This window comes from Mauremys reevesii, linkage group 4 (assembly GCF_016161935.1).
Source record: "Mauremys reevesii isolate NIE-2019 linkage group 4, ASM1616193v1, whole genome shotgun sequence".
NCBI lineage: Eukaryota > Metazoa > Chordata > Testudines > Geoemydidae > Mauremys > Mauremys reevesii.
Window position 1 is genome coordinate 126,569,597 of NC_052626.1, and position 24,990 is coordinate 126,594,586.

At 42.1% G+C, this 24,990-nt stretch overlaps 1 protein-coding gene and 1 long non-coding RNA gene across 26 annotated transcripts in view; one reads left to right on the plus strand and one right to left on the minus strand.

Annotated features, from left to right (window-relative positions):
• KCTD20 (potassium channel tetramerization domain containing 20) overlaps positions 1-24,990 on the plus strand; it is a 73,001-nt gene that overhangs the window by 25,231 nt on the left and 22,780 nt on the right. For 2 of the 22 annotated variants that reach the window (XM_039538862.1, XM_039538876.1), the window contains exons 2-6: positions 11,287-11,371; positions 13,073-13,159; positions 14,133-14,240; positions 19,146-19,191; positions 24,590-24,655. Coding sequence is in view for 5 of the 22 variants with exons in the window: in XM_039538876.1 (XP_039394810.1) it covers positions 24,604-24,655 (52 nt within the window). In the remaining 17 variants the exon portion in view is untranslated. Of the gene's footprint in view, positions 1-3,845; positions 3,936-11,286; positions 11,372-13,072; positions 13,160-14,132; positions 14,241-16,059; positions 16,185-19,145; positions 19,192-24,589; positions 24,656-24,990 lie in introns of those variants that run through there. The other 20 variants (XM_039538865.1, XM_039538882.1, XM_039538868.1 and 17 more) reach the window with 16 other exon arrangements.
• On the minus strand, positions 1,377-3,835 carry LOC120405336. 4 transcript variants are annotated; one of them, XR_005598510.1, is made up of 3 exons: positions 3,783-3,835; positions 3,131-3,297; positions 1,377-2,730 (listed from the first exon to the last, which is right to left on the minus strand). It is a non-coding gene; the product is annotated as an uncharacterized LOC120405336 (long non-coding RNA). The 4 variants fall into 4 exon arrangements; XR_005598508.1 differs by lacking the exon at positions 3,783-3,835 and adding an exon at positions 3,698-3,761; XR_005598509.1 differs by lacking the exon at positions 3,783-3,835 and adding an exon at positions 3,529-3,595.

The following is a 24,990-nucleotide window of genomic DNA, read 5'->3' on the forward strand; positions in this document are numbered from 1 at the left end:
TCAGATTTTTTCACCTAAAATCTCAATTCTCAATGTTGGTCTTTGGCACCTGAAATCAGCAGCCAGTCCTAAAACTTGTTGCCTAAATGAGTAGGTCAAAACCACACAGCCGGTGCGTGGAAAAACTGGTACAATAGCCGAAGGCCTTGACTTAACAATACTCTGTATGAGGGGTCCTAGGCAGTAGTACGAAGACAGAAGAGCAAATCTGAAACAGAAAGAGGGTCAACTTAAATGCGGTAAGAGGGAAGCTGACATCAGTAGCAGATCCCTTTTGTGGGCATTGCAGCAGTTCTTCACAAGTAGATATAGATCTGAAGTGAAAGGCACGAGGGCTGTCCTTTGCTATAGGGCAAAGGGGGCAGGTGCCCCCAACCTTCTTTTTCTCCCTGTTTCATAAGTCAGTATGTTCCCTTTTTTTTGCTCCCCTCCCCTGACTTTGCAGGATATAATATAATCTCCTATAACATTAACACAAATTTGCCCCTCCCTATCTCTTCCCCTCCAAATTTTTCTGAAATTATGCCCCTGAAAGGCACAAGTCTTCACAGAAAGGACATAGGTGTTGCTTTTTTTTTAAACCATTGATTTATGGGTATGTTTTCTGCTGGCAGCCAATCTTTCCTCTCCTCTTGTTTTTTGAATCCACTTTCCTTTCTGTGACAGTTAGCCCACTAGCAGGGAGCACCTCCCCTTATGTGGTTGCTATAGAAGCAGATCCTAATCTTCTTGTCTCCTAAATGGGCTCAACTTCTCCCCTAGGAAGGGGAAGACAATGAAATTTTGGGGTGACAGTGAGATTTTGGTGGATTCAATCCCAATTAAATTTTAGCCTAACCCATCCAGAAACTAAGGCCTTGTCTACACTGCTATACAGTGCTGAAACTTTCTCACTCAGGGGTGTGACCCCCTCCCAAGCGATGCAAGTTTCAGCACTGTAAAATGGCAGTGTAGACAGTGCCACAGCCCTGGAAGCCATACTCCCAGCCCTTGTGGGGGTGGGTTTTTTAACAGCACTGGAAGAGCTCTCTTCCCACTGCTGGAGCTGTGACTACACAGCCACATTACAGTGTGGCAGCGCTTTAACAGTGGTAGTGAAGACATACCCAGACAGTGAGAAACTGGCCTGCAAGGAGCTGACTATCTTCCTATTGCCAACACCTTCCCCTCAGGGCCCAGCACCTCCTTACAGACAACTTCTCAAAGCCTGTGCCAAAAGATGATTTATACAGGCATAACTACTATTCTGAGTTGTGCTTTGACAACCCCCCATTGCTTCTCCAGCTGTGACTAACCTGTGGGATGATACATCTGAACCACATTCAGGGGCAGGATCACATTTGACTTCATTAACAAAAGAAACATGAAATACTAAGTGCAAGTGGTAAATGTTTATTTTTCATAACTGAATAAACAAATAAATGTGGTTAGAAACTTTTCTCTATACTTAATCCTGAGCTTTTTAATAACAGAAACAACCACAAAGCATCCCAGCATAGAACAAAGAACACAATTTATGATCCAAGTAGGCATTTTTTAAATAATCTTATGAAACATTGATCTGTAATTCTTATATTCTGCCACCTTTGTTCCCTCATGACTTCTCCCATGCAGATTAAAGCTAATGCACTGTTACCACATGAAGGAATGCCCTTCACAGGCAATAATTTCAAATATGTTTACACTTTCTGACTCAAGAGCTACTTTTAGAAATTAACATTGACTCTGTAACATGTTGGTGGGTTTAGGTAATAGAACCTGTATGCTGAAAAACACCATTATGAACATATTTGTTACCGCAACAGCTGCAATGTACTACAGCGTTCTTTCTGCTGCTTTAGTGTGATCATGGCTTTCAACATCAAAGTAGCTGCTAAGCAGAATATATCACCACATAACCTGGAGGTTTCTTCAAACTAACCAGAAACTGAAGCTTCCTGGATATATAACAATTTAAAAAGTTCAAATTAATATTCATAGCCAACGTTTTCCAAGCTGGGTGCCAAACATAGGCTCCCACCTCCATATCTAGGCATCTAAATGAAAGTGGCCTGATTTTCAGATGTGCTGAGCATCTGCAAATCCCCAAAAAAGCCAATGGAAGTAGGAGGTACTCTGCACCTTTAATAAGTAGGTCACTTTTCTTTCCATGTGTAAATAGAGGTAGGCAACAAAAATGTGTGTATTTGTGCACTGGCATTCAGATTTCTTGACAAATGATGATAAGGAAGTCTAAATGCTGTATATTGCTGCATCCACCATTACTTTTTTCAGAAGTGGTATAAGGTGTGGTTAAAGGTGACTGTCTACAAGTAATACACAGAATTTGCTTTTTAACTAAATATAGGCCCGGTCCTGTAAACATTTATGCAGGTGAGTAACTTTACTCATGGGCCTAATCCCCTGAATTCAGTAGGTCCTAGGTGAGTAAAATTACTAAAATGATTGTGTTTGCAGCATCAGACCCATTAAGATGTATCCCAAAGGAATGTTGTGAATAATCAAAATGGTCACAGAGGTTACATTTGATCCACCCAACCACATCACATGAGGTCAGTGACCAACACAACACATCAGTGCAGTCTAAGCTAAAGGATCTCTTTGTTACATACATCACACTGTAAATCTAGCCCAGAAATAATGCAAAACTTCATGAAACTTTCTAAGCAAGAACAAAATAAAGTGAGCTGTCTCCTCTCTGAAGTCTCTTGGTTCTCCCAGGTGTAGGCCCTGTGAAAACACACATGCCAAGGTATTAAACAACATGCTGGGAATGCAAATGTGAGAATTATCAAACCTTCTGCCTGTAAACACAAAACATCAGGGACCTAATCCTGCAACCTCCTGGCTTCAGTAGGAGCCAATCCCAGGAGGGAGGACCGCCGAGCTGGGCCTCAAGAAACACCGGGTCAAGGTGTTTTTAAGGAAAATGGCAGATTCCTCTCCCTGCTGCTGCTGGGGTGTGTCCCTGGAGGTGATGCTGTAGTTATAGAGCACTGTTCAATGAACATACGTGGTGCTTCACAAGCATGACCAAGAACAGACAGTCCTTGCTCAAAGGAGTTTGCCATTTAATTCAGACAATACTTGCATACAGAGCACAAAGGCCTGTCCCCACATCTCTCTCTACCTGTTCAACATCCTCGTCTCGCTCAGCATGCTGCCTAAACTCTCTGACAATCCTGTGATCAAGGGCATCCCCAATGCGAGCCAGCTGAAGGGCCAGCTTCTGGCACAGTTCCTCTTGGCTGCTGCTCCTGGAGAGAAGAGCTGGCTGAGGAAGAAGGGTAAGGTGACCTGGACGGGGGTGAGCACAGGTTAAACAATAGAATTGTGAACACAGTCGGCTCGCATTGCCTGCATGGAACGTAATCCTGCCCGAGGCACCTGCAAAGGTATAATTAACGGGCACCACACCTTCCCCTCAGGGCCAGGAACATTTCCTGGTCCCAAGGAATAAACCCTCCTCTGTTTAGACAAGGCCACTCCACCCTCTCCCCCAATCCACTTGTGTGCCAGAGATATCACCCCTCCCCGCTGAGTTCCTTCTAGGGAAATTCTCCAATAATCACTCCCCATTCTTTGTGTATCAGGGACATCCCCCCATCACTCCCCCCAGTGGAGTATCAGGGACAATCCCTCCCCGCCCCCCCCCCCCAATCCTTCCTTGGGATACCAGGGATGTCCCTCCCCATACTTTGGGTATCAGGGACATCCCCCCATCACTCCACTCTTGGGGCACCGGGGACCACCCCCGACCCCCGTCACTTTCCACGCCCCACCGGAGAGCCAGGCCGCGGCCCTCTTCTTTCTCGGATCTGATTGGCTAGCGGTGTCAAGCCAATGGGCCAATCAGATTGAGGAGGGGGGCGCGGTTTGGGGCGGTGACCCCGCCCGCTGGACGTCGAACTGGAGCGGCCTGCGGCGGGGAGGAGGTAAGAGAGGGAGGGGGCGCTGTCCCCCTCCCCCGAGTGACTAGGGGCTGCGGCTGCCTCACACACTTTGGGGGGGTGTCTGGGGGTGCGAGGGGCTGGAGCTACCTCCCCCCACTCTGAGGGGGATCTCTGGGGGAGCTAGGACTGCCCCACACACACACTCTGAGGGGGGGGCTGGGGCTGCCCCCCCACACACACTCCGAGGGGAGTCTCTTGGGGAGCTAGGGGCTGGGGCTGCCCCCCCACACACCCACACACTCTGAGGGGGGGTCTCTGGGGGAGCTAGGAGCTGGGGCTGCCCCCACACACACACTCCGAGGGGAGTCTCTTGGGGAGCGAGGAGCTAGGGCTGCCTCCTCACACAATGTGACACCCCCTCACTTTCATAGTATCATTTACTCTTTTGTAACGGGTGCAGACTGTTACCGAATCACAATTCTGTACTTGCACTGGTGGTGTTTTATGCTCACTTGGCACAGATGTAAATAACTACACAAGGTGCAAGGTGGTCAGTTATTTAGTGTTTAACTTTAGACTTACTGTCTATGCACAGAGTTGCAATGGTTTAATTATAGGTGTGATTTTTAAACCCACTGAGGCCAGGTTTACGGGCAGTTTCTGTACGGGTATAAATATTTTGGTTAGGGATGTTATCCTTTACAATAGGAATAATTATTCAGTGCAACCTAGTGTGGATGCAGTTTTATCAGTATAAAGGCACTTTAAACTAGTATAGCTTATTTTGTGTTAAATCACTCAGGTCTGTTTCAATATGTCTTAAATCAGTTAGGAACGGGTTTAAACTAAACTGAAATAAAATGTGCTTAAACAAAAATAAGAATCCGTGCAGGGGTGTGCACTAGCTTTGCTAAACTGGTGTAGATTTATGGATAGACAACCCCTTGTTTTGGGTATTAAAATTATCTTTGGAAAATATGTTTTCATTTTCTTCCAACCCTGCCCCATGCTAATAGTTCTGAAATATTTTATATGTGGGAAATATAGCATAGATCAGGCCTGCACAACATGCTGTCCGCGTGGGCTCACTGTGTGGCCCACGGGCAAGCGGCGGGGTGGGGCTGCTGGGTTTGCCCCCTGCCCAGGGGGGGCCCCACCTCACAGCCCCACATGCGCCACGCTCCAACCGCCCTAACGGCCAGAACCACACATGTCTCCATCTCCCGCTCCCCCTGCCTGGCGTAGAGCGGGTATGTCACTTCCGGGGCCGCTGAGGCGGGAAGTACTGGGCACGAGGCAGAGCCGGTAAGTGCCGAGTGAGGGGAGGGGCGCCCGGCCTGGGCTCAAGCTGCAGCTCAGGGGAGGAGGACTGGGCTGAGACCCCCCCCTCCACAAAACCCCCCTTCGGTTGGGGGCAGGGCGGCTACTGCGCTGGTTGGTCCCAGGGTGGCCTCCATAGTGATCGGGGGTGGGGTGGGGTTTGAACTGTCTGTGGGCAGCCAGGAAGTCCCCAGGGGAGATGCATATGTGTGTGTGTGTGTGTTTTACACTTGCCCTGCCCTGACTGCTGCCCCCTTCCCTGGTCCAGGGACCTTCCCCACCCCCCCGCTCCCTGGGGCCCCTGTGTTTGTGTGTTGGACAGTCACATCCAATCCCTTCACACTGCCTCCCTTTCCCCTCCCCGTAGTTCATAGCCTCAGAAACTCTCTTCAAACTGGCCCCCTTTTCCCCTCCCCTTATTTCAGTGGGGGGATGACAAGCCGGGCGGGCAGGCAGCGGTGGCGAGACTTTATACTTGGGGGGGGAGATGAGGAGGCAAGTGGCGACTCAGTGGCTGGAGGGGGTATCCATTTTCAGTATTTTAATTTTTGGTACTGCTGTGTGCAGTAATATAGTGACCCCTGGGGGGTTGAAGAGGGGTGTGATGGTGGGGCTGAGCGGGCAGGGGGAGGGTCCTATTTTACTGCTGTGACCTGGTCACCCTATGCACACTGTTTTTCCTCCCACCACCTAAAAAACCCTTCCTTTTCGGCCCACAGCTGTTTCGGTGGGGCGGCACTGGGGAAGGAGGGTTTGTTTCCCTGGGGTGGGCAGCATGGGGAGGGGGTGTTTCCGAGGGGCCGGGCGGCACTGGGAGGGTGGGTGCTTCGGGGGGGCTGGGTGGTGCTGGGGGGGTGTTTTGGCAGGGCCTGGGGGTTTCAGCCCTCAGCTGTTTTCTTTGGAGTAATATGGCCCTTGCCGCTTTACGAGTTGTGCAGGCCTGGCATAGATATTTCTAAGGCCTCTTATCTTGTGAGTGTTCTGTGCAGGCAGATGCCTGGCACCTGAGTGGAGCCCCATTGACTTCATTGGCTCCATGAGAGCACAGGGATTTGTCCACGTGGGACTCCAAAGGCCCAACTCCCTGTCTGTGCAACAAGTTCAGCCATGTTCGGAAACTGATTTTAGCAAACACAGTTGTGTTGGACAGTGTGGTTGGTATATAATTGTGGATTATTATTTTTTTTAATCCATTGAAACTGGTCTCTGAGGAGGGGAGCAAGGAATACTGGTCTCAAACTGTTTAAATGTATGCCTAATCCACCATGTTAGTGGGAACCACTTTCAAAATAATTCTCAAAATGGCTACATTTGTAGTGGTAGATGAAGCCGAAGAGAATGGAGATAACTGTTTACTTTGTTTCACACTCCAAAGACTGTGGTCCTAACTTCATACCCTTTTACTGATTTATGCATTGTGCTACCCCCTCCTACATGGCCTGCAAGTATATTTAGGGGAAAGGATTGAGAAGCAGTTTTATCTCATCTGATCTGTTTGTAAATAGATTCTTACCTGGGTTTCTTGCCATATCTGATGCGTCTTCTTTTTGGCGTGTTCAGTCTTGCCTTGCTGGTAGGCATCTGAGAAAAGGACTTCACTGCCACCAGCTTTTATTTCTGTTGCCACTTTATGATTGATACAACGTAACATTTTTGTTGGGTAGATGCAGTCTGCCATAGCTCATCAAAAGCAACAATTGTATGTTTCTTTTATTGGGGTGATGGTTTATAGTCTACTAGCATAGAGAGTTTGGGAGCATGCTAGGACTTGTTTATCATTTGACCTCTCCTTGAGCCACCCAGAAGTGTCTGTTACATTTTTATTAGTATTTCCCTACTATTACCCCTTTTTTCACACTAGCCTTATATCAGTGGGTGGGATTTTTCCAAAGGGTGCTAGGGATATAGATGCCCAATACGAATTTAAAGTCAGTGGGAGTTGAACACATTTTAAAATTCCACCCAGTGAGCCTGAAGACCCTTGTGCAGAAAAAAATTAACAAATAGAAGTTTAAATAATACTTTGCATTTCACAGTAAATTTGATGCCAGGATCTTACAGTGCTCTGTGAAAATTAACTAAGCCTCAACACCACTGTTGCACAAACTGTAAACATCGTAATGTAACTGCAGTGTCAAAGTCCAAGGAGGTAGCAGTATCTTATTATTTGTGTTACACTGATGACTAGAGGCCTCAGCCAAGATTAGGGTCCCATTGTGCTAGGTGCTGCACATACACATAAGATTATGATAGTTTGAGGGGTTATGTTAGTATGCCCAGGCTGATTTTGTGAAAAAGCATATTGTATGTCAATCTCCATTTTGAGTCACCTTGATCGCATGCTGCACTGTATATTGCTAATGTTAGATTGCATCATCCCTCTTGTGCTGGGGAGAGGCGCTGATATCTAGGTGTCTGATCGTGAATAACGGACATTAAGAACCACCAGAAATAGAATAGCTTTGCTCTAGCAAGGGAGGCTACCGTCAAAGACTTATGACTAGGGCCTACCAAAGTCACGGCCATGAAGAACGCATCACAAATTGTGAAATCTGGTCTTTTGTGTGCTATTACCCTGTACTATACAGATTTCATGGGGGAGACAAGTTTTTCTCAAATTTGGGGTCCTGACCCAAAAGGGAGTTGCAGGCAAGTCACAAGGTTATTTTAGGGGGATCGCAGTATTGCCACCCTTTATTCTGCGCTACCTTCAGAGCTGGGCAGCCAGAGAGCGGCGGCTGCTTACTGAGGGCCCAGCTCTGCAGGCAGCAGCGCAGAAGTAAGGGTGGCAATACTGTATCCCACCATCCTTACTTCTGTGCTGCTGCTGGCAGTGGCTCTGCCTTCATAGCTGGGCTTCTGGCCAGCAGCTGCCACTCTCCAGCTGCCCAGCTCTGAAGGCACATCCTGAAAAGGGGTATTAGAAAGGGGTTCAGTACCCTGGGATTATAGAGGCCAGATTTAGATGCAGTGTCTAGATGCTGATCAGACCCAATAGGCTTGAAAATATGTGGGATCCAAAGATTGGGTGTATCTGACCACAATGAGGGAACTCGGCCAGTGCCAAAACATGTAACATCCCCATCCTGAAGATCTAAATAGACCACACAGGTGGGTGATGCTCTGTGGCCTGCAGTGTGGAGGAAGTCCGACTAGATGATCATGATGGTCCCATCTGACCTTAAGGTCTATGAGATAAAGGGTAGGAGAAAGAGAGATTAAGTAACTCGCCCAAGCATGCGCAAATGGTCTGTGTTAGAGCCAGGAACAAGATCTAGATCTCATGTCCCATTCCAGTGCCTTATCCACGAGACCATCTTTCCTCAGTGTGTTGCACTGTTGAGTAATTCAAGCAACTGGATTAATATCTCTGGTGCTGAAGTTGAGGCTAGCTTAGCAATGGTATGAAACTATGAATTGTTTGGTCTCAAACCCATTGTTGGTAGGAGGTGACATGGACTTGGTATAAGTTATTCCCTCCTGCGATGGAGGGTCTGGGGACTTGTGCATATTTCTTGAAGAAAACCAAATTGTTTGGAGGATTTTAAAAAGAGGCCTGACTAAAACTTGATACAACTAGACAACTCTCTCTCTGAAATGCAGTCTCGGAGATAGGTAGTTAAGCATTTTTAAGACCACTATTAATCACTGTTAACATGTTTTTGTACCTGAGTGTGCAACCACTCTAGGGCTGTGTCTATACTACTGTGCTGACATAGCTACAGTGGCCTAGCCTCCTAGTGTATACACAATGTGCACCGATAGGAGGAGGAGTTCTGCTGGGAAAGAAACACCACCACTTCGAACTTCCGTATATCTGCATCTACACTGGGGGTTTTATCAACATAGCTGTGTTTCTAGGAGGTGTGGGGTTTTTTACACCCTTGACTGATATTGATATACTGATAAAAATTTCAAGTATAGACCAGGCCCAGGAATAAGGTGTTTTTCCTTTTCTGTGTAAGCTATCACATGGTAAAATGTTAGTGAAGACACAGCAGAGAGTCCTGTGGCACCTTATAGACTAACAGACATATGGAGCATGAGCTTTCGTGGGTGAATACCCACTTTGTCGGATGCATGTGAAGACACAGCTGTTTGTAGTTTTCATACATGTTAGCAAGGACACTGGGAACATATATTGGCATGGCTATACCTATCCCTCCAACATAGTTGCCGCTCGCTGGAGTAATTAAGTAGATGAAAGAGAGAGCTCTCTCCCATCAGTTTAGAGCATCTCAATAGCAGCATACGCTCTGTGGTGTAGACATAGCTGTAGTCTCGGTCAAATGACTTGGACAGATGTGTCCTCTCTCAGTTGAATTGCCATGAAGCTGCTGTGGGAAAACACAAGGAGAGAAGCTGTAGGACCAACCAGGAGACAAGACTTGGACAAGACACAAGGGGTCCACGTCTACACCTCCCATAATGAAAAATGTTGCAAGGGAATTTTGTAGATATGTGAAATAGAATAGAGAGTCAACTTGGGACTGATTTAGACTCATTGAAATTAATGGTTTTACAGGGGTGTAAACCAGCACAGAATTAGGCACAGAGGGAATAAGTGGATTGAATGGGACCAAATTAATCTCTGGTATAAAGTGCCTGGGGCGTCTCTGCAGTTTACCCCATGTGAATATCACTTTTCAGTGTACATCTTAAAGTACCAGAGTGTTGTTTAGTTCTTGGCTGTGGGGATTAAGAGAGCTAAATTTGTCCAAGATAAATCCAACTAACACTTTATACTACCCAGATTAATTTGAGTGGAATAACCTGCCAAGGGACTATGTGGAAGTAATAGAAACAAGTGTAGACATGTTTCAATTGAATCCTTGTTAGTTCTCTGTGAATACTTTTCTACAGTGGCACATAAGGGGTTGGAATAAATGATCCAACAGCAGCTTTTTACTCTAGCTGGGAGTGCCAACATTATTCTCTTCATATCTTGGTGGGGAGTAGCATTATAATGTCCCATTTTAACAGAACTTTCTCAAAATAGACTTCTGTGATTTTTTTTTTAAGTAAATAGCTTACATATTGGACATGTTCTGGAATTTCCTCTTTCTGCATAATGCTTTATTTCGCAATTGCAAAACAGTTTATTGCAAAGCAAAACCTAATAAATAAAGCTTAACTGTTCCTATAATGAACACAAGGTGGCAGATAAAACCAACTCCAGAACAGGCTGACTTGGATCTTGGTATTCCTCTGCAACCAATCATTTATTTCATTTGGAAATCTGTTCCCAATTTGTTGCTCTCTTCCAAATAAAACTTGTAAAAATATGCTTGTAAAATCAGCTGCCATCTGTCTAATCTGATCAAATTTGTAATGTGCCCGTTACTGTGGTCTCTGAGCTCCTTTTTGCCCGATTGGAGTGACATGCTTCAGTTTAAATGGACTATCCTAATTTACAAGTAAAAGCTCAAAATTAATGGATATTATGCCATTTTATGTCCAATTATACCTTCACGCCTCTCTCTGTGTTTGTTTTGTTTTAGGACGGTTTGTGGCTTGGATGATTTAGTTGGGGTTGGTCCTGTTGTGAGCATGGGGTTGGACTAAATGACCTTCTGAGGTCTCTTTCAACCTGATCTTCGATGACTTGGGAATGAATTGGGGCAAAATCAAGATCTGTAACTTGGGTCAAAGTGAGCTACCTTTTGTGTTGGTTTGAAAGAGATTGGGCAAAGGAGAGGTAAAAAGGGAAAGATGGGTAGAGGAAGAGGCAAGATTTAAAAAAAAAGAGAGAAGAGTATACAACAGGAGATTAATGATTATTTATAAGTAGACTTGGCAGAATTCCATTTTTTTATCATTTTGACATTTTAAAGCTTTTCTAACTGTTAAAACACAAAGTGTTAACAACACACATCAAAATGTTGTCCTTGCATCAAAATCTAATATATTCTCAAGCAACAGGTTTTTATTTTACTTTGCTTATCAGTAAATTTAGATTATTATTGGTGAAAATATTTTTTCATTGGTTTGTGGGTACAGTGAAATTGATGTTTATCGACATTTATGATAAATCGAATCCTTCCAAGCCTATTTATGTGTGTTAATTTTTCAGGAAAGCAAAGATAGAGTGAAACATCAGAAGAGAAGGAAACAAAATTGTGGAAAAGAAATAAAGGTGTGACAGACACAGCAATTAGGTTAGTGAAATTTGTTTTATCTATACATCTTGCTTTTAACATTATTGTTGTGTTTTTCTGGAAAGTGTCCCACAGCTCTCTTCTTTAGGGGAGGGAGGTGAAGGCTAAATGTTTTTGGATGAGTCTGCAGTCATAGGTCTAAGTAACATTTCCACACTTAATACTACACACTTAATAATTTGATATGTACATATCCCACTCTAACTGAGGGTGCTTTGTAAAGGTTTTTTGGCTGTTTGTTGCAAGAGTATAAAGTTAAATTGAACAAGGTACAAAGTCAGATACACTGATAAAGGAGACTGTCACAGAGCTAGTTGAGCGCCCCCTGCTGAATGCTCACCAGGCGGCTGCATTTGAGTCCCACCATACAGGACCCATGTGCCTGTGAGCTTTCTTTGGACTGGGTAGGCTCCAGCATTGTCTCTTTCTTTGGCTTCTCTGGCATGCTCGCTGGGCGCACACTGTTACCCCTTCACAGACCTGGGACCTCATGGACCAGCTGCCCTGGTCCCCAGAACCAGTGTAATCACCACCACCCCCAGACACCCGCGTTGCTTAAATACATCCTTTCCTGAGCTTCCAACCTTGTGGACATTCTGGATTACAGTGTACCACTTGAGGAACACACAATAGTTGAAACACACAACACAGAAACTTTGCAAAAGGTTCCAAAACGAATCACGCTTTAGTTTAGATGGCACAAGCAATATAGCTATCTAGATGAAATGATAAAACACCTCCGTTTCTCCCCTTGAGTTTTCTCACTGCTCTTGGGTGTTCTTTGGCATTTGGTCATTGTTCTTGTGAATTCCTGTCCTGCACATGGTTTCTCTGAATCATGCAGCCAGCTTCCTTCTTCCTTGGCTGGTTTAGCCGTTAAAAAAGGTTGCCTCTGCTATGAAATCATGCCCCTTTGTTCCTCTCTTGCCCCAAGTTTCCTTATAGTCTTTTTAAACCAATGCTCTGTCACCTGTGTCTCTTTGTTCTGTTGTTTGGGGATTTTTCCACTCTCCATTTCCCTGTCCCTGCCAATAAAGTTAATCAAAATTGTTTTCCAGCTGAGGCATGCTCCCTACAATTTCTTTTGTTTGTTCAGTAGCTCCTTCCAGACAGAGTACGTAATACTGTGTCAGGGACCTCATCAACCCATGGCTGAGTCATTAGACATTAAGGCATTCAGTGACACAGCAATTACATAAAATTAACTAAAATTCCTAAGTCATACGTAGATTCCCCAAATCGTCACAAAGACAAACAAAGACTGGGGAGAGAAGCACCGTTTGAGGACAGGGAGAAGTGGAAAAGCAATTATGTCTCTTGCACCTGGATTGTAACTGTTCTGTAGCTAAACAATGGTATGGAGTCAGATTTATTCAGCATAACATATGAATTTGCCATTAATAGTTTAACGGAACAATAATGCAGTTTCTAATTATCTTTCAGAAAATGAGACTACAATTTCAAGGCCAGATTCTGCCATTTTAATGTTGAGTGTGAAAATCAGTGGGGCTACTTGCAGAGTCAAGTACTGCTCAGCATGTGTAAAAGTAGCAGAATGGGCCCTTATGCTTAATTCCCATGATAGATTAGGAAAGAGCATGAAATGGTACAGTGGAAATCTGTTCTTGTGGCCATTTTCATGGGAAATGGTATATGAGCAGTACGTTCTCATTGCAGTATTGTCATCTTTCTCGTATGCAGTGATCTGGCAACATTATGCGACTGACAGATTGGATGGATATATTTGCATTTCTCATTCATAGAACTCAAAGCCCTTTAGAAAAATAGGTAAGCAATATTAACCCCATTTTACAAATAAGATAACTGAGGCGTAAGAGTTAAATGATTTGCCCCAGCGCACACAGCAAATAAAACAGTGGCGTTAGAAGGAGAATCCAGATCTCTCAACTCCTGGCCCAATCCATCAGCTGCCATCATCAATTGCCCATCACATTTCCTAAACTTCAGCTACAGAAGAGCTGTGAGACCAGGACGAATTTCAAAATGGCCTATCAACACTGCCCATATTTGAAAAACTTGGTCTTTCTTATGTTGGTGAAAGGCTCCCTTTAACTATTGCAAAAATTTTATAGTAATAATCATTGACAGTAGTCATCCATCTGGGATGGTTTAGACACAACGACTCCTGCGTCTTGGCAAAGGGTTAGACTAGATGACCCTTGTGGTTCCTTCTTACCCTGTGTTTCTGTGAATGTATTTTTAAAAGTGGTATTTGTAAGAAAATGTTTATTCCGTATACAACATGTTTGACTGTGACTGCTATTCATTTGCTGTATATTTAGATACCATTGTGCAACTGGAGTAAGAGATCAAATAAAAGGGGAGAGGATAGTGACAGGAAGAGAGAGACCTTGTTTCAGCTGTGAATATAAAGGCTGCAGCTTTTTTGTAGAAGTGACTAGTAGAAGAGGAAGATACAGTTTATCTGAGCAAATTTTACAACCGTCTCCCAGGTTACGCATAAGTAATTCCATCCACGGGAACAGCTCAGCTTATGTATGGTAAATGGGGGAGGAAAATAGAGAATGAATAACCTTAAACCTTTATAAAAGCAGGAGGATTTGTTCTTCCACGCTGTTCTGCCTGAGAGTGGATTAAAAGCATGTTGTTATATAACACCCTGTCACAGGAAAGGATACTACAGTCTAGTGTTATCTACAGTAGTAGTTAATAATTATGAATGAGTCCCCCTAATCCACTGATATTAACAGTTTGGCACACATTTGAAAACTTTCTGTAGTCTAATGCTCACTGGGATGATTGGTCTTCATCAGGCGAGTGACTGTGATTGCAATAGAGACCCAGGAGACAGAAGCTCACAGTATCAAAGGCATTTTAGACAGACAAGGTAAAAACGCGTCATATTTTGTTACATATGTTTTGAACCACACTTTACTTTTGAAAGAGTTTGTGTCATTGATTTAATTCAGTGTATGCCTAGATCTTGTAATCCCGTATGGTAGCTTTGTTTGTTTTATAGTGGAAACTGGATAAACTGATCATGATTTAAATGATAGTACATGTTCGTCTAATGTGCTGTTGTAGATACAGAATGTTAATGTCTCAGTTCATCTGTAGTTTGTGTTATCAGTATATGTTTACAGTATTTGTCCCCTGAAGGGCATTTTCTAACTGCTATTCATTGCATTTTTTTTTGTCACTGCACTCTTCCCCTTCCCTTCAGACAGACCTAGTGACCAGTGTCAAGAATCATTAGCTGATTCAATGGTCTTCAGATCACAAATGGTTCAATATAAATTTGTTGAAAGTTTTTAGTTTTATAGTAGACGAACTGTTCAAAATTTCTCTGACAGTCAAGTGGAACAGTTTCCTTACACAAGGTCAGTTTCACTAATCCACCAAATTTCTAATAGATCCATTCGTACGGTCTGTTAATTAGTGCAATGTTTTGGTGGATTTGAGCTAGACAGGTTTTAGGTTTTTTCCTCCTGGTACTGCATATCTGTGGTATAAGCAGGTAGTACAAAAGTGCTTAAAATCTTCGTATATCGTCAGTGTGATTCAAGGCCATTCATTCTCACACTTTACTAGTGGAGCAAAATATTGACCATACATGTATTTATGTAGGCTACCAGGCACTATGTTGGGCAGGTGGGGAACATATTTAAATGGTATCCCAAACTGTCTCTCGCTGCTATTATGAAATGTTGTTTGGAGAGATCAGACATGTTAAAAACCATTTTAAAAAGCTGTGTTTGAGCCTATCACTACCCAATCTTGACCATGGTTTCTAAAACTTATTTTAATATGGCTTAGCATTTGTATAGTCTTTTAAACCATTTTATCTGAGAATTGTTTTAAACCACTTCAGGAAGCACTGTATTAATTTATATATATATATATATAAAAATAAAGGTCATCAAGTCCAGTCCCCTGCCTTCACTAGCAGTGACCAAGTACTGATTTTTGCCCCAAATCCCTAAGTGGCCCCCTCAAGGATTGAACTCACAACCCTTGGTTTAGCAGGCCAATGCTCAAACCACTGAGTTAACCCTCCCCCAAGGCATAGGGTGTTGGTTTTTTTATTCTCCTGAGGTTAAACCATTATTAATGCAGGATATATATTATTCCCCAGTCTTACAATGAGTTCCCGTGCCACTTGATGTTACTCTTCATTAGGATGTCTGCCACCTCTAGTAGGATGAGAAATAACTTTAAAAAAAAATGTTCTTGTGAATTTAGTGCTGCTGCAAAACACCAGATTGACAGCTGTTGGATTGAAATCCTCCATTTATCCACAGAACAAGTGGAGCTTTGACAATTACCATGCCAACTCCGTCATGCTTCTCTACCAATGCACCTCAACTCTAAACGGGAGGGACCATCCACCACTAACAGTGAGAGGGTGTTGAGGCTTCTTGCCCGTTTAGGCCTCAGTCTCCCTGTCGAGGCTGCCAAAGAGAAGGCCAGTTAGTGGTGGTGACAAATGTGGACGTTTGTCTAGTTAGTAACTGGCCTGAGAACATGAAACTGATTTCACACAAGCCACAAAACAGCCATTAGATGGCAACAATTCTTGGCATTACTAGCCTGGCCTGGATTAAAATCTGTAATTGAGGAGTAAAGAGAGATTATGTACATTACTAATCTCCTGAGCTATCCAGGCCCCTCAGTAAAACCTATTTTAAATTAAATCTTTTACATAGGTGTCCCAGCTTATATACCAGATGTGCTTCTCAACATGTGAACCCATCAGACTGCTGCGCAGAATGGTGCAGCTTTCCTTATAAGGCAAGAGGTTTTAAAGATCCTTTCATCCTTCCTCTGTGAGGTAGGAACTCACAAAACAGGCCTCAATTTGGACCCAAAAATTGGCATAAAATGAACGTTGTTAGATCAGATATTTAAACTTAGCTTAAATGGATTGTGGTGTGTTCCGGAGTACACTAGAGTTTAGCAACTTTTAGTTTCAAGAGCAACAGTATTGAGAAACCACTGTGGGCACCCACTTTGTTGTCACTTTATATAGGCACCTATTTATACGTGTTGGAGTAGGTCTCATCTTGGATTTCTCAGGTTTGGTTTTTGCACAATTCTCAGTCTTTGTGGATTTCCAACAACAGATTTCGCTAAAAACACTTATGCTAACTAAATATTTTTACGTGAGAGGATATTTATTAGTCCTATAAATAAGGATGTTATGGAAATATTCCTGGAAAGTATATATTATTTATAAGTGTGCTATGTCAAATGTTCATTCAGTCACGTAAACAAAACAAGAGGTCTGTTGCCAGTGCACTGTAGGAAAGCTTAGCTATTATGAAACAGGGAGCAAAACACTTCCAGCTATTAAAAACAAAGGGCCAAATCCTTGGCTGTTGCAAATGGGCTTAACACCATTGGTTGGAGCTCTGCAGATTTACCCCCGCGGAGGCTGTGGCCCCAGAAAAATAAATCAGCAAAACATGTGATGTTTCCCTGTGACAGCTGAAATTGTGCTAAATAAAACGGTTGTGGTCATCTCGTACCAGAATAAACAAAATATTACTTACACGGTTTGTCAACACTGCCCATACTTTTGTAAGTAGACTCTACGTTCTTTTTGCTTTTTATAACTGTCACTTTGCCATTCACTTGATTCAGCTGGTTATTCCTAGAGTGCCCACTCTAGTGACTGCTTTATCTTTTTACACTCAGAACTTTTCCTCTACTCATTCAGAAGCCCTTGTTTTTCAAGTTACGAAGCCTTTGATTTCAGAGACATTTCAGTTACACAATATGGTATTTCCCTGGCTTGCTTTCAAGAAATCTAACTACGCTCCAGGGTCACAAGGGGTTTCTACAATTAATAGCCACATTAACTTTGACATAGCTTTCTAGAATCTGCCTTTTTATTTTTGTTTTTCTCACGTAGTTGGTTAAAAAACAGTGGCAGTTAGACAGTAGCAGATGAGACAGGAATGAGTTAGCAGTTACTTATTGGGATTCCTTCCAAGGAGAGAAGGTGAAGTTTTAAACCAATCACAATCATTTTAAAATAAGAGTCTAGGCGAGTAACTGTTGTATGCTGAATCTGTGGGGGAACCATCGAAAGACACTTCATAGGAAACCAAAAATCTCAGTGAGTGATGAGAAGAAATTAGGATTTTTTTAAGATTGTCTTTAGAGATTTTCCTCATATGACAGATACATAAAAATAATGTGGATATTAAAAATATGTTAATACATTGGTTCTGATCTGCCTTTATTTACACTGTTTCATACAGGGGTAACTCATTGACTTCAATGGAATTACTTCTGGTTATCCCTGATGTGAGAGGAAGAGTCCTGTTTTAGTTGTACTGCGCAAATATGTGTGCATGTTACAGTTTGTGCTAAATATAGACATGTAAAAACTCTGAGAGCAGCTGTACATTAATAGTACTGTAATAGCAATGACCTGATATCAAATAGTCATAATTATAGTCCTTGCTTCTTCAAGGTGAATGTGATAATAGACATCATAAAACTTGAATTACCTAAAATAAAGTTATAGTCCTTGACTTGTACCTTTCACATTTTAAAAACTTCCCCCGATTGATTAGTCCTTTGTAGGGACTGCACAATTTGTTCCCAGAACAAAAATACTACTTAATATTTACAATGCAATTCAAAGCACATTACAAAAATGGGGTTAGTAAGTTAACGACAAGCAGCTAGATTTTACGTCAGATATTTTGATTCTTTAGATAAGATTTGTTTTTTTAATTACATTGAATAATTTATCTAGTGTGTGTTTAATAGTGCATCAGATTTAAAATTTACCTGACGAATAGCCATGTGCTTTACCACTGATATGAGTCAGAGCAAAAATTTTAACTTCTTCACATCTTATAATATTGTATTGAAATACAAATAATTTACCATTAGTTTTAGCAGTAAAAGACCAGTCCTGTAGTTCTTGTCAATGATGCTTGCATTTGATTCTTTCTGAGAAATCCAGTAATGTGTCTTATATGAAAGTATCTAGGAACAACGGACGTTTTTGATTTAGGGCCTGATCTTCTAAAGGGTAGAATTTCAGAACCACGTGCAGTAATGCCTGTGCAATTCTGTGTGCAGGTACCACTGGTGTGTGTGTGTGTGAGAGAGAGAGAGAGAATCGGGTATTTGTAGCTCTCTTGCTGGGTGTCTAAATTGTCATTTGCACATGCAACTGTCTGATTTATCCACAGTAATTGTGCATGCATATTGGAACCATGATCCAAATCCAGTGGAGTCAATGAAAAGGCCCAGGATGCATCATTGCATGTGTATTTATGTGTGCAACTGCATAATTCTGCCCTCTTCAAAATGTGACCCTTAATTCCTTAATATCTGGATTTAGCATTTGTAGTGGGAGTGGACATAGGGTATGCTGTAAAGTGAAATTGAAAACCTAACCCTAGGGGATCAGGAGCTGTATCTTTCCTACCCGGCTACTAGTGGAAAACCAGCACAAAACAAGTGTCCAAAAGAATGTTTTAAAACATCAGGCTTGGAAGAATGTTATTTCTTAGCTATCTGGCCATATTTAAACTAAATGTACATATTCTTGTATATGCAAACATTCTCTCTCTCTCTCTCTCTCCCCCTCTGGGGAGTGTGTGTGTGTCTCTCTCTCTCATATATATATGCTGGGTAAGGACTTTTAATTTGAAATAGTAACATGAATCAGACATCTGGGTTTTAGGGGAGGAGCATTTGTCGCTTCAGCATAAACAGTTTAAACTCTGGAGCTTCTTTATGACTTAGCTTTTTCCTTTTATTAAAGGTGGATTTCAGACTGCATAGCGCTACCAGGAACATATGAACTGACAGTAAGTAATTGGGTATATTTCATTTGTCTGTCATAATGAGTGTTTGTATGAGAGCTTTACTCCAAGGTTAGAATTAGAATCATGCATATTTCTTTCTGTTGTTTTACAATTTTAAATGCTGCAGTTAGAGGCTAGAATACACGACTTTTCAAAAATAGGCTGCTGCTGTTCTGGAGTTTTTCATAGAGATCATATAAAGAAGGGGTTTCCCAGAATGTTAATTTAAAATCTCAGTCTGAATACTTAGGATATTTTTATGAACTGAAACAAAGTGAGGTGCCAATGGTTACTAAGGAAGAGAATGTAAAAGAGGAAATACCATTATAAAATATAAAGGGATTTTAAAAAATCCTGCTTTATGCTATGTTTAACTTGAGTTTTTCTGTAGGCCTTGTAAATAGTTCTGTTATAAAATAGGTGGATCACAGAACTCAGGATAAAACACCATGTTATTGATCCTCTCATGATCCTTTAGTAAAAAGCTTTTATGTTAGGGTATTTAGGTTTATCCAGTAATATAAAGGTATAGGATTGTTAATTAAAGTCCCTGGTTGTAATTCTGACCTCACTTAGGTCCATGACTGTATATGTGAAAGCAAAAATTGTTTTCTTGTAGCAAAATGTGGACAAAACTCTTATATTTGGAGCAGCTCCATTTTCACTGGTCCTTTCTCCTAATGTAGTAATAACCCAGGTACCTTTTCTGTCTGGTTGGGAAAGAGGCATCACTTTCTGAAGTGATGAGGCTAACTTTAAGTGCTAATTTATTTCAAAGATAATTCTTTCACGTAGTGATTGTTACAAGCATTTATGAAACTCCCATTCCTGTGGTATGTAGATGCTCTTTACAAGGGTTAGGTTTAAGAGCAAATATTTCTCAAAGGATTAATCCCCAAGTAATTTAAACAATGGAAACAGCATTCATATGGTGTTGCCCCTGCACCTGTCCATGCATCATTGGTAGCACTGTCAGTTCTTGGGCAGAGGTAAATGTATGTAGCAGGTTATTGACCAGGTGTGTTACCGAGGCATTTTGGCTTTTTGGGGGGCATCCGGTATAGATCACTGTCAGATGTCTAAGTGGATCTTAGTCTGTTCTAGTTTGGCAATATCTGTGATCCTGTGGTCTGCTTGTTTTGGAAAAGTTATTAGTAATCACAGAAATGCAGGGCTGGAAGGGACCTTGAGAGGTCATCTAGTCCATCCCCAGCACTGAGGCAGGACCAAGAAAACCTAGACCAGCCCTGACCAGTTTGTCCGTCCAACCTTTTTCTTAAAAACCTCCAGTGATGGAGATTCTACAGCCTCCGGTGGAAGCCTGTTCCAGAGCTTAACTATGTTCATAGTTAGAAAGTTTTTCCTAATATCTAAACTAAATCTCCCTTGCTGTAGATTAAGACACTACTCCTTGTCCCGCCTTCAGTGAACATGGAGAACAATTGATCAGTGACCTCTTTCTAACAGCCCTTAACGTATTTGAAGACTGTGATCACCCCCACCTTCAGTCTTCTTTTCTCAAGACTAAACACGCCAATTTCTTTCATCCTTTCCTCCATAGGTCATGTTTGAGGATAATGAGATAGCTTTGTGGTTGTTTACTGCTTCAGCAGCATTCTGAATAGATAGCGAGCAGGGCACTGCATTTGCCAAGGCCAGAGAAAACAAGGTTGCAGTAATTGAGACAGGAGAGTTTAGCTGCATGGATGGCTAGGAAAGGCTGTTCTTTAGCCACATTATACAGAAAGAAAATGCAAGATGTAATCATAGCCTGGATGTGAGGACCTAGAGAGAAGTCGATGTTCAGGATGATGCTCAGCTTATGGGCCTGAGAAACAGGCAGGATTGTGGTGCTGTCCACAGTGATGGAAAAAGGAGGTAGGGGTAGAAGGCTTGGGGGAAATATCTACTAGGAAATGGCAGAGAGACAGGCTGAGATTTTAATCTGGACATTAGGAAACAAGTCTGGAGAGGCGTGGTAGAGCTGTGAGTCATCAGCATAGGGAGGTAGTCGAATTGGTTTGTGGATGACATTGTCCAGAGATAAGGGGCCAAGGAAACAGTCCTATGGAACCCCCATAGAAAGTTGGAGTGGGGGTTGAGGAGGATCCTCCTAGGGACATGCTGAAGGAGTAATTAGAGAGCTAGGAAGAGAACCAGGAGAGGACAAGGGAAGACGAGATTTCAAGAACAACACAGTCAGTGGCGTCAAGGAGGAAGAGGATGGAGTACTGGTTCTGAACTTTGGCTAGGGAGAGATCACTGGAGACTTTGGCAAAAGCAATCTCAGTGGTATGCCCCAAATCTCTGCCTTCCTGAAACCTTCCCTTCCCATTCTTATTGGACCCTCCCTGCACTCTCCAGCCTTTTCCCTCTCAGTATCCCCACTCCCAGGTAACCTGGATCGCCTCCCCAACCTACAGCACCGATGCTGGGCCCTCCACCCACTTTTCCCCATTCCCAGTCTCCCACTCCCCCAGCCCACCCCACTACCAGTTCCCAGGCTCCCTCCCTCCTCTTCCTTCCACTGTACCGACCTTCCCTGATTCCCTCTAGTACTAATCTTCCATGCACCCTCCCCTTCCTCCCACTGCTTTCAGCCCTCCCTGCTTTGTGACATGCCAGGAGTACCAACTCCCCATCATTTTCTCCCTTCACACTGCTCTCTGCTCACTCTTTTCCCAAGCACTCCTGAAAGCATAATTAGTTATATACAATTAGATAAGTCCCAGTTAATTTTCATTGTGTGTTAAAGCAGCAAAGAATCCTGTGGCACCTTATAGACTAACAGATGTTTTGCAGCATTGTGTGTTAAGTCCTCCTGCTGATCATGTGTTGCCAAGAAAATGCTGAAGAGTCTGTTCCCTCTGTTTCTATAGAGAATTGATATAACTGCCATTAATAATAATAATAGTTTTGTGTGTAAATTATCCAACCATCAGTGGGAGAACGGGGTATTTCAGTGTTAAAGGTAAAACTGGCAAAGCATGGCCCTTAAATCATGGTGTGGCTGTGCTGTGTTAAACCACTAAAGCCATATTCCAGACCATAGTTTCAGATTACATTTGTAGAAACAGTGAATTTCTATTAGGACTCAAATAAATGAGAAATGCAATCAACTTTGCTAACAGTAAAGTACTATACACAGAATAGAGGGAAACAATCAGGCATTTCATCAGATTTTAAAATGTAAAGTCTGTTGCCGGAATTTTTGAGATTTACTGAATTGCATCAATCCGGTGGACATTCTTTCCTTCTATAATTCTAACACTGTTGGCAAAATGAATCCACTGTGTATTAATAGAGCTCTTTCATAAAAAAGGAAAGTCATTTTGTATTATGTATGCGTGCTGCTTCATACTGTAGAAGTGCCCTTTTATTACCTGGTTGTGATTGTGACTGTAGTAAAAGAGAAATTTCAATGTGCCATCTAGCATGTATCCAAAAAAATCTACAAAAAGAGCCATTGTAGTATCAAGATATATTTGAGATGTATCTTTTTTGGTTGCTTTGGATCTGATTGCATGAATTATGAGAGAAGAGGAGGATGTGCAATGTTTTGTATGTAAAAATGTGCTCCAGATAATTTTTGGCTGTCACGATCAGGGTCATAACTAATAATTTGCAGTTTGTACATATGTTGGATCTACTGTATATATGTAATCTCCTAAAGTTCACACCCAAGATGCTCATTACCCTACTGTACTTATTGAAACTAAGCAACCTGTCAGTCACCATAAAAGATTCCACAGAGAATTAGGCATACACTACAATGTGCAATGTTTATCTACAGGACACCTGGGTTAACTTTTGTCTTTAGTTCAAAAGAGAAGGAATTAAGAAGCAAGGGCTATGTCACTGCTGTTCTGCTTGTTTGTAGAGATCTGCACATGATGGAGAGAGTCACTTAATGTGAAGTACTGTACCATCACAGCGTTCCACAAAAATGTGAAAAATCCTCTATTTAAAGAAAAAAATCCACCAGCCCCAACAATCCTGGCAGTATTCCTGAATCTGAATCCTTCTCATGCTGTCAGATATTGCTTATGGCACAAACAGGGCTATGCCATCACTGTCTATCCTGGCTGCTCATTGCATGTTCTCTATTAAGGCACATAAGTTTTCCCTCTCTCTGAAGCCTTTGACAGAGGGATTCTTTTCATAGAATCATAGAATATCAGAATTGGAAGGGACCTCAGGAGGTCATCTAGTCCAACCCCCTGCTCAAAGCAGGACTAATCCCCAGACAGATTTTTGCCCCAGATCCCTAAATGGCCTCCTCAAGGATTGAACTCACAAGCCTGGGTTTAGCAGACCAATGCTCAAACTTTTGACTGGCCCCTTTTGGGTGTTCCTCCAACTGCCCAATGGCACACCTGCAGATGCTTTGGCCTTATTCTTAACACATGTCCCAAATATTTCTATCATTTTTTTTGGTTAATTTTAATTTTGAATCGTCATACTGTTAAAGTAGGTAGTATTAACAAAGCTTTTTGTCTGAGAATTTCCTAAACATTTATAAACATTTTAACAATTGTTTAGTGACAGGAGACCCTGTGGATCTGAGAAACTGTTCAGACTGTGGAACTTAGCTGAAAATAAGGAATATGGTTTGAAAGCAGAAGTCAAAGGCGTTATAGGTCACAAAGCAAAATACAATTCCTTCACATAGCTCACACGTGTAAGAATTTGTTGTCCAGAATTACAAAGCATCCTAGCGAGGGTATTGTGCAATTTATGATTGTGTAATGTTCATAACAAGGCTAAAAATGGAAAAGTGCAGCATTACAGGCAGACATATTGAAGACAAAAGTTATGTAGTGGCTCTGCAATTTTTTGTAATTATTGAAAGAAGTTACTTGCTTTTAAATAATGAATATTTGAAGTAATTACATATTAAATATTGGGAATAACAGTTGGCAATAAAAATATGGGACTGAAAATATAAAAGATCAAATATCAATGTTGTGTGCACGAATTATGTAGAAATTTCAGTAACAGTAGCTTCAGATTTGTAACAAATCACTTTTTTGCTGTATGTATTTGAGAGGCAATTAGTTTTTTCTGTTTAATGATAGCTCCACTTACTGACTGCAGGCAGAGAATCAGTGTGATTTACACACTGCATAATATGGTATTACTGCAAGACAAAAACCTCCCTCCTCTATTTAAAAACCATATATTATTGGCACTGAACATGAAACCATGGACTCACTTTTACTCTTGAGTGGATAAAGAATGCTAGGTTCATGTTTATTCTGACTGGCCTTTATGTATAACAAATAGAAAAGCAGCCATTCCTCCCTCTTTATTAGTTTGATACAATTTACTGTGAAGATTTGTTTTGCTGATGTAGTTTTAATACGTATCATGTATATATTATTAATATTATTATTTTTAGAAAGGCCCTCCATCATGGAACACAGAAAGGAGCAAAGCAGACCAAAAAGAGGGAAGTTCAGAAAAGGCAAGGAGCAGAAACAATATAGCAGGTTTCGATTTCTCCCGAGCCCACTGAAACCCCTCTGCACCAACTCTGTTTTGTTTGTTGTGACTCCAGGGGCACCCAAGGTGCAGCCTGAGAACCAGTGCAGTCTGGTGGTACCTCCAGTTTCCTATATTTTAGCTACTCGATATGATATGAGATATGATATGATTTGGGGAGCCTAATAACTTTAACCAGCCAAAACTCCAGAAGTTTGATTCTGATCTAATTTACATCAGTTGAACTCCATTGGTTTCAGTGGAGTTCTGTCTTTTTGACATTGGTGTGAAATCAGAACCGGGCCCCTGATCTGCTAT